The 9,698-nt window shown below is 33.2% G+C and overlaps 1 protein-coding gene across 1 annotated transcript; it reads left to right on the top strand.

The window, feature by feature from the left end:
- Positions 1–2,757: 2,757 nt before the first annotated feature.
- On the top strand, positions 2,758–7,979 carry LOC122282061 (sodium/calcium exchanger NCL-like). Its single transcript, XM_043093988.1, has 7 exons — positions 2,758–3,230; positions 4,838–5,023; positions 5,272–5,456; positions 6,479–6,624; positions 6,741–7,017; positions 7,103–7,411; positions 7,554–7,979. Exons 1-7 carry the CDS (start codon positions 2,822–2,824, stop codon positions 7,800–7,802), a joined length of 1,761 nt encoding a protein of 586 aa, XP_042949922.1. The 5' UTR covers positions 2,758–2,821; the 3' UTR covers positions 7,803–7,979.
- The last annotated feature ends 1,719 nt before the right edge of the window (positions 7,980–9,698 follow it).

The raw sequence follows: 9,698 nt of genomic DNA, 5'->3' as shown, positions 1-9,698 counted from the left end.
CGTTGCTGTCTTTTTTTAATATGATAGATGTATTAAATATAAAATTATAATACTTTTTTTTAGCAACGAAGTACGGTGAACAAAGCAAATAGATCAAATTTAACGATACACCATCATGCGGGTTCTCGATCTTTTCATCGCTTGTAAAAAAATGGTTAGTTATTTTATTTTCCATTAAATATTAATACATACACTTTTCTGGTTTAAATTCTGATATTAATTTCCATTTTACAGCAAGAAGAAAATACTGCTGATTATGATCTGACCCAATTGTATACTAAAGTACATAAAAATCGTGATGGTGTTTGGAGCAATCTTGAAGCAGAGGCAAATTATGTAAGTTTAAGTTTATTTAATTTCATTGTCTAGATATATTTTTGTTACTTATACTAATTTTAATGTTTTTCTTTTTGTATGACAAGATGAAATCTCTTAAAGATATTACTGCGAATCCATCTGATGAATCATCTGTCAACGATACTCAAATATTTTCTTAAGTTCTTGGATCACGTTTTGGATATTTGAGGGGCTCAGGATGTTGCGTGAAGCCATCCTCAACATTGTCATCTTCTTTTAAAGCTAGATCAAATGACGACCAGACTAAGAGGTTAGAGGAAGCTACACTTGAGATCGAACGATTGAGGTCGAAGGAAAAAGAGTTGCTGACCCGATTAGATCAAGCAGCAGATTTAGAGACAAGATTAGAAGAGATGCTACAATTAAATAATCAAAAAATGTTTGAACAATTTCAGTCAATGATGTCTCAAAACCCTACGCCACCAGTACCACCACAATCATAGTTCATTTAATTTTTTTAGTTACCTTTATTTATGATGTTTGTAAACAAATAAACCAATTGATGTATGTTTGATTAAATTTGTATTACTATTATCATTTTAATTAAATTTTATTCTGTTTGATCAATACCGTTCGAACTTTAAATAATGTGTTCGAATGGTAAATTACCAGTTATGCATATATTCGAACAAAAAACATATCCATTCGAACACAAAAAACTCATTCGAACGTATCGGGAAATACAATCACTGCCTTTATTCGAACAATTACATATTCATTTGAATAGCGATGTTTTCAAAACTTCGTTCGAACAAAATATTTCCGTCAATATATTGTTTGTTCGAACAATTAAAATTTTTCTTCGAACAAAAGTCACTTCAAACTCTGTTGTTCGAACGGATTCGATCAGAGATGGTTGTTGGTTCGAATTATCATTTCCTATTGTTCGAACAGTAATTTTTTTATTCGAACTACATTCTGAGATGAAATTTTTTTGTCTCAAAAAAATTTTTTCGTTCGAACTGTGTCGACTGATTCCGTCCAATTTCATCCCTAAAAGTACTTTTTTTTCGTCTCCAAAAACTTTCTGAGACAAAATAGAGACAAAAAATTTTTGTCTCAAAAAACTTCTAGGGATGAAATTCTTATTTTTTGAGACAAATTTTTTTGTCTCGGTTCTGCTTGGCCCCAAGAAATTTTCATCTCAAACATAAAATTCTCATCTCATTATTACAACTTTCTCAAATCCCCATACAAAATATAATAAACAATTTAACTTTTTCAAATCCCAATACAATAATAATATTAAAATATAATATTTTAATATTTAATTTTAAAATTCAAAATTCTCATCTGAGAATTTTCAATGGCCAAGTAGAACCCAAGATATAGCCCTTTTATAATTCTTGTGGTGAGAACTTGCACAAATTCTGATTACTTAAGACTTTTATAATTCTGATTATTAAAAATTGGGTCTTGATGATCCTTTTCCTAAGATATAGCCCTTTTGTCCACGTACGTACCATTCCAATATTAGGTTTTTAACCAATGTTTTTTTTTTTTTTTTTTAATCCTAGCCTACAATAATAAGTAAGAAAAACTAGAATAAATTGCAAGAATATTATTAATTCATATATACACTAATTTCTACAATTATCTTTATTAGTTGTAATTTTCTGTATTATCATTTCCCTTCACGGTGTGTAATTTTTTAAAAATCAAGAAAATCTTAAAAAAAAAAAAAATCTCAAATGCCTTGATACTTAATGTTCTGTGTTTTCCTGCCATAAAAAGTGACACCCTAGCATTATAATATGCTATCTATATGCTATCCACATTTCAACACGTGCACCCAACCAACCTTCTACTTTATTTTGCATGTGCAACCACCAAATTTTATTATTATTTGCCATGCAGATATATGCTGATATCTCGATTAGGTGTGGCTTGAGATTTGGATGCCAACCACCGAATTCGGCACCTCCAAACAAAGATAGTGTCTTCATCACTACTAGTATGGAGCATATTATATATTCTTCACGTGGCGCCATGTTTAGGAAAAATTTTGTTTGTACATTGAAGTTGATCGGCATGTGATCGAAAGGACATCCTGTGGGGATTTTATAATGTTAATCTTTTTTAATTGGTACGTACGTAATCTTAATTCAAAGTCAATTGCAATTTTGCACGTGCATGCAGATATTGTAATTAATTAATATGGGCTTTTAATTATTATATAAGCTTCAGTTTCACGTTTGAAAAATAACGTCTTGGACAAATTAAAAAGGGACGAGCTTGTTTAGATCAATATGAGATTGGACTTAGATTTTATAGATTTTTTAATTCAATTTTTATTTTTTAATTAAAACAATATCATCCACTCAATTTTAAAAAATATTATCGGGTGAATTTGAAAAATGATTATTAGCCAAAGTCAACGTACTAGTCTGTCCAACTGACCAACACTCCCCTAAAATCCCCACCTCCGGCCTAAAAACCTTCTTCTAAGGCTAAGGATAAGGCCATGTCCAAGCATCTAACCCTCTCCTTCCTCCTCCTCTTCTTCTTCTTCCTGATCTTATGCGATACCTCCTATGGCCGGTTCATCACCCACCGAACGTACTTCTCTTTATCTTCTGATCTAGTCTCCGATGGGGTCCAGCAGCTCCGTGGCCCGCCCTACCTCGCTCTCAACCGGTCCTCTTCCTTCTCTGCCGAGTCCACTTGCGAGCAGACTTACGGCTTCTTGCCCTGCAGCACCACCGTCCTTGGAAATATCTTCCTCATCGTCATCTATGACTACCTCATGTTCCTCTCCGCCACCTATTTGTCCAATGGCAGCGAGGTCTTGTTGGAGATTCTTGGCCCTGGTATTGTCGGCGGTTTGCTCCTTCCAATCCTCGGCGCCGTTCCGGACGCCATGCTTATTCTCGGTGAGCTCTTCTATTCAGTACTTTTCGATTTTTCTCTATTTAGTTTGTGAAGAAATTGTAATTTGGATCTATTTTTTTTCCTTTTGTTTCTTTGAAACTCTGTTTGTGTGTTGAAAAGCGGAAGAAAATTTTAAAACTTGGTAGTTAATATTAACATGTCGAGTTTCTTTCTTTCTTTCTTCCTCTCTGAAACTCTGTGTGTTGAAAAGCGGAAGAAAATTTTAAAACTTGGTAGTTAATATTAACATGTCGAGTTTCTTTCTTTCTTTCTTCCTCTCCTTTAGATTTTATCAGCAATTAAATATAAGATAGACTGATCATAACAAGAAAAAAAATAATTTTGGATCCTATTCGTTCAGTGTTGTTTTTCTCTTCCCCTTTATTTCTTTGATAAAGAATTTCTAAACAATATTATATATATATATATATATAAAAGAATATTCTTGCTGAGGGTCATTTTCCTTTCATTTATGGCTAAGATGAGACGTATCAACTTTTGGGCCCACTTCTGTTGGTACCTTGTACATTTGATAAGACTGGTGGCCACGACTTTGCTCTCGAGTTTTGATTGCTACTCATCGGATAAGCGTGGAAACAAGGGCTTGTTTGTACGCTCAAAGAATATCTCGAGATATTGAATTTTGAAAAATAGTTAAAATTTTTATTAAATTTTGAAAAATAAGGAAAAAAATAAAAAAAAATTATTATTTAAAAATAATTTTTAATAATATTTTTACTTTGAAGTTTGAATATATTATATTTGTAAGTTTACAAAATTTATATTGAATTTTATACTTAGACAATAAATAGATAATGATTAGAGAAAATAGTGAAAAATTAAAAAAAATTTATATTTAAATAATATTTCAAAAAATATATATAAAAATATAGTCTACACATACAAGGCCTAAAAAACCCAGCCGAAATACGAATTGATTGATGAGAGGTAGGTGGAGATGGTGAGCAAATACAGCGTAAGGGGTACGGACTAATAAACAAGGATCAGTTGTTCTACTTTAACAGCTTTATACCACATAATTGCCAAGTAGGAAAATTCTTTCATTTTTTTTCTCATTAAACATGTGGCTAGGAACGCTGAATAAAATTTTTCATAAACAAGGACTCTAAACAATGGGCTATTTTGTTTTCCTATTGGGTTTCATTAAAAAGGTTTCGAACACCCTTAAAATGGAATTTCTTGGATAATTTGAAAGAACTAGGAAGTTTGCTACTGAGTTTTGGTAGCGTTAAGAAGTCTTGAAGCTTTCTTAATTGTTTTTTATCAATTAAAATTAAAAAAAAAAAGGATGATATTCATTTAAACATTAACTTACTTATCATTGTTTTTATCATAGTACACTTAGGGTGTGAGTTAAACCTCAAACTTCTCTAAAATTTGCTCATTTTAGTTTGCTTAGATGTCATATACGCTCTTTGGTTCATTGTGCTTAAAAGGTCTGACCGGTTACTTAGACTCCATTATCTATATATGAGAAATGATTTGTCATAATCTATCTCTTTGTTACTGCATTTTATCTGTCAGAGCCATTGAAAATTCCCCAGATTGGTTTCTAATGCTAATTCTTATAATCTGTTGCCTTGTTTAGTATCCGGTCTTTCAGGAAGCACAGAAACTGCTCAAAGTCAAATTTCTGTTGGTATGGGCTTGCTAGCTGGTTCAACTGTTACGCTTCTTACGATAATATGGGGAACATGTGTTATTGTTGGCAAGTGCGACCTCGTTGACGATGTTGCACAAGATGCACAAGACACAAAAGGGTTTAACTTAACCGGTATGTATGTCCTTTGGCTTTGGGTTTTTTATTACATGAGACATAGCTTATATGCAGTAGACATGCATAAATTATGCCATCCACCGAACTGTACCGTGAACTTATGAGAGTTATGAATGGATGTTCAAGTTACTATTCTAGACACATGAATCGTTTGTTTATGTTTCCTGTAGAGTGAACTGTATTTTAACTGTAGGATTAAACGTGTTAGATGGATTCATGACCCAATAAAATCCCCATGGTTGCAGAATCGGGTGTTAGTACTGATATCTGGACTAGCTATACTGCAAGGATTATGGTGATTTCTGCCATGCCATTTTTAATCGTTCAAATACCAGTACAAGTTCTCAATTCAACCTCGGGGAGGCACTTGGCAGTCTGGATTGCGCTTATTTTCTCTCTCCTACTATTGATTTCCTATTGTCTTTATCAAGTAAATGCGTCTATGCCATAATTATATTTTCTGTACAGTTTCATTAGCCATCTTTATCTAAAATTTTCGTTCTCCTGTGGATCATATTGAATGGTGCTTTTTGTCTGATGTGGAAACTTTGAAAATTTGTTCTACTAAGGGTTTTGGACAGCGTTATTAAACCTGTACTCTAGGTGGAAATTTGAAGCAAATATGCCCCATACGCAAGTATGTGAAGGCCAAGGGCTCCAGTTTATGTTATGGACCTGATAAGCAACCAAACTGGTCCATGATCAGATTGTTAAAACTGCTGGTTTTAACTAATACATGGTTGAAGTCAGGTTTGGGGATCATGGCAAGAGTTTTCGTCAAGGGTTTTAGAAGGGAAGTGAACTCTGGCCTCTTAAGAAGCTTGACAATGCCAAACTGTTGAGCTACTTCTTCAGTTTTACGAAAACTTGTAACATTGATGATAAACTAAACTTGTATACTTAATACGCATAACCTATCAAATGCTTGGTAATGCTTTAATGACTTAATTTCAGATGCTAATGTTTGACACTTGACACTTGACACTTGACACTTGGCACATGGCACACGCACTTAATAATAAGAGAGGAATCCCATGTATTTAGGTTTGAAACTAAAGAAAAAAAATTAAAAAAAGAAAGGTTTGATCTTATTCTATGTAAAATCTCATTTTGATTTTGACCTCACAGTATGCAAGTGGTGAAATTTAATTTTCTGCCAAGTAATATTGAAGAAAGAGTCCCGAAGCACACCTCAAATGAAGTACCCCCGGGGTAGTTTTAAGTACTTTATTATCCACCATCCTTAGTTCATAGCTCTTTAGAGACTTGGGTCAGTGCACATTGGGCCCTAAGGTTTTCTGTATTTTGCCGTGTTCACCGTTGCCAAGGGAATTTGAAGTTGTGGATCGAACATTCAATTAACCATAATCTCAAGCTCGCAGGTCCTTTTGCATGTAGCGAATTGATCAGAGCATTGGTTGTTGGATGGATAACATGGAAAACCTTTTGCAGGTCCTTCAACCTTGGATCCAGAGACGGAAAATATCTTATGTGAAGCATAAGCATGTTGTATTAGGACTTCTAAGGCATCTAAGAGACCGGGCAGTGGGAAAGCTGCTAAGGGATAATGGTGAACCTAATGAGGAAAGCATTAAAAAGTTGGTTTTTTTTTTTTTTTTTTTTTAATCTTGATTTTGTTAAACTATGTAACAGGTTTTTTTCCATTACAAAGCTTTTTTTGGTATTTGCTGAATTTTGTTCAATATCATGACAGGTTGTTTTCTGCAGTAGACACAAATGGAGATGGAAACATTTCATATAGTGAATTGAGAGCATTGATTGTTTCAATTCAGTTTGAAGAGATTGACCTGAATAAGGATGAGGCTGCTAATAAATTAATGAGAGACTTTGATACATCCCAGGATCATCGCGTTGATGAGGCAGAGTTTGTCAAGGTCATTTCTAATTGGCTGAAGAGGGCAAGGCATATACGGACTGCCTCTCGGAATCCTAATCCTCAAACGCTTAGATTTTTAGATGCCATTCACCAGGTAATTAAGTTGAGCTGTATTGTGTTCGATCTGACTTTCATATCAAACAAGATGCTTGACCTCTTTGGAAATTCATTTGCTATAGGACACATATAGAGAGCATGATTTGTTGGATGTGGATGATGAAAGCGATGAAGAATTTGAGGATGCTGGGGATTCCAGGTGGACATCTATCAAAGCAGTGCTATTGTTGTTGTTGGGAACTCTCATTGCTATCGCATTTGCTGACCCCTTAGTAGATGCTATTGATAACTTTGCTGATGCCACCAGTATTCCTTCTTTCTTCGTCTCCTTCATCGCGCTGCCTTTAGCTACCAACTCTAGGGAAGCTGTGTCAACAATTACATCTGCTAGCCATGACAAACGTATAACTGCCTCCTTAACATTTTCCGAGGTTCGTTTCTCATCCCCCACTCTTCATATCAATGTGCTTGTTCTATAGGAGTGGAATGTCGGATAAATTACAGAAGTTTGTCTTGTACCTCGATTGATTTGAAGTGATTGATTATAATGCATATATTTGTTGGTGCATGCAGCTATATGGGGTGGTAACAATAAATAATGTTCTCTGCATCTCAGTGTTCTTAGCCCTTGTTAACATTAGGGGATTGACATGGGATTTCTCCTCTGAAGTGCTGGTTATTGTTATTGTCAGCGTTCTGGTGGGTGGCTTCGCTAGCTTCCGTACCCATTTCCCTCTTTGGACAGTTCTTGTTGCTTTCCTGCTTTATCCTTTCTCCCTTGTCTTGATCTATGTTCTTCACTACGTTTTGGGCTGGTCATAGATTAACGGATGTATTCCATTTCCTGAAAGAACTGAGGTTGTTTCTTTTTAATAAGATGTTATTAATGATTATTCTGTAATACATTTAATCGTTTTGATTTTATTTAGGGCTCGCTTGGACATGATTTGGACATTTTGTGATGCATTTAATCAAGGCTCGCTTGGACATTTATATTTAGTGCTTGTTTGAATATTTGAATATTTTAAAATATCTGTGAATTGTAGTGAAATAATTGAAAAATACTAGTGAATTAGTTTGAAAAAATTTGAGAATAGTTATGTTCCAAACAAGCCCTTAAACTATCTCAAAATTCTGTGAATAGTAATGAAATTGTTTGAACTAAGATGTTTTATTGAGTTTTGAAAAATGAGAGAAAAAATTGAAACAAAAAATTATAGAGTTAACAAATTGTTTGAATATGATTTTTTATTTATTATTGTTATTATTATATTTTTGAAATTTGAAAAAATTATGCTTATTTTTTTGTGTTTTGTTTTGAAGTTTTAAAATTTAAAATGATTAAGTAATAAAATAAAATCCCGAGCATAATAGTAATAGAATGTAAAGTAATTATTTTGTATTTTGTTTTAAATTTAATAAAAGTTGTAATGATTAGATAATAAAATAAATATTATATATAGTCGTGAAATGTGTAAGAGTCGTGCAGTTATTTTAAAAAAAAGATTTATTATTAAAAAATTAATTTTTTTTTCATATAAGTTCTATATTTACTTATTTTTTTAAAATAATTATGCAGCACTTACATATTCATAACTGCAAGTATTATTTCTCTAAAATAAAATGTCGAGCAGAATACATTAAGACAAGAAGGAGGCCACCTAGGTGTATAGTTGCAATAATAGCTTTGGTTTGAAGGGGGCTCCATCCGAAACTTTAGTACAGATGACGATGAAGTACCCGATTAGACATTTACCTACAATTTTCATACACCAAAGTCCTCTTCAAATCCATAGCTAAAAGGAGTTGAAGAAACAAAATGGAGTAATAATACAATCATGAAACCGATGAAAACTTTTTCCCCCCAAAAGCTGAAAAACACAAATATAGCAAATATTTTAACATCAGCTTTTGCTGATATTATTGTGTTCTTTTCATCAAACCCAATTTTAGTCTTTGCGTTCAAAGCCATCTGCATCAATCTACTCCTTGTATGATAATTTTTCCTAGTGAAGAAATGATAATTTGCGTTCAAAGCCATCTGCATCAATCATTAGGAATAAAAGTAAAGGCTTCCTCTTTGAGCCAAGATCTTCTTTCTTTCTCTTGTCTGTTGAGAAATTACATCTCTGGAAACAAGAAATGTATGAGAATGCAGATCAAAAAGTTTATATCCTTTTGTACCAAAGGGATATCTTACAAAAATGTATTTTCTTGCTCTAGAAGAAAATTTTGTTCTGTTTTGGGTAATAGCAGAAACATGACACAAATAACCAAAGTTTCTCAAGTGATTGTATGGTGGAATTGAGTTGCAAAGGATCTCATGTGAATTTAATGTTTAGGATTGAGGATGGAATACAGTTTATAAGACAAGTAGCAGTAAGGAAACTTTCTCCCCAAAAGGTTAAGGGTACATTTGACTGAAATTTTAACGCTCTTGCTACATTTAGTAAGTGTTGATGTTTTCTTTCAACTATAAAATTTTGTTGAGGTGTCTCTATATACAAGACTTGATCAATGATTCCTCGTGAGGAGTAAAAATCTGTCATTTTAAATTCTAAACCATAATCACTTCTTACATATTGTATTTTTGTACCAAATTATGTCTCAATGAGATTATAGAAGGAAATGAATAGGATTTTAACTTCAGACTTTGATTTCATCAAATAAACCCAAGTAGCCCCAGAATGGTCATCAAATAGTAAGGAAAAATTTAGA

This window comes from Carya illinoinensis, chromosome 11 (assembly GCF_018687715.1).
Source record: "Carya illinoinensis cultivar Pawnee chromosome 11, C.illinoinensisPawnee_v1, whole genome shotgun sequence".
Taxonomy (NCBI): domain Eukaryota; kingdom Viridiplantae; phylum Streptophyta; class Magnoliopsida; order Fagales; family Juglandaceae; genus Carya; species Carya illinoinensis.
Note: the sequence above shows the minus strand (reverse complement) of the source record. Positions and strands in the feature narration are given on the sequence as shown.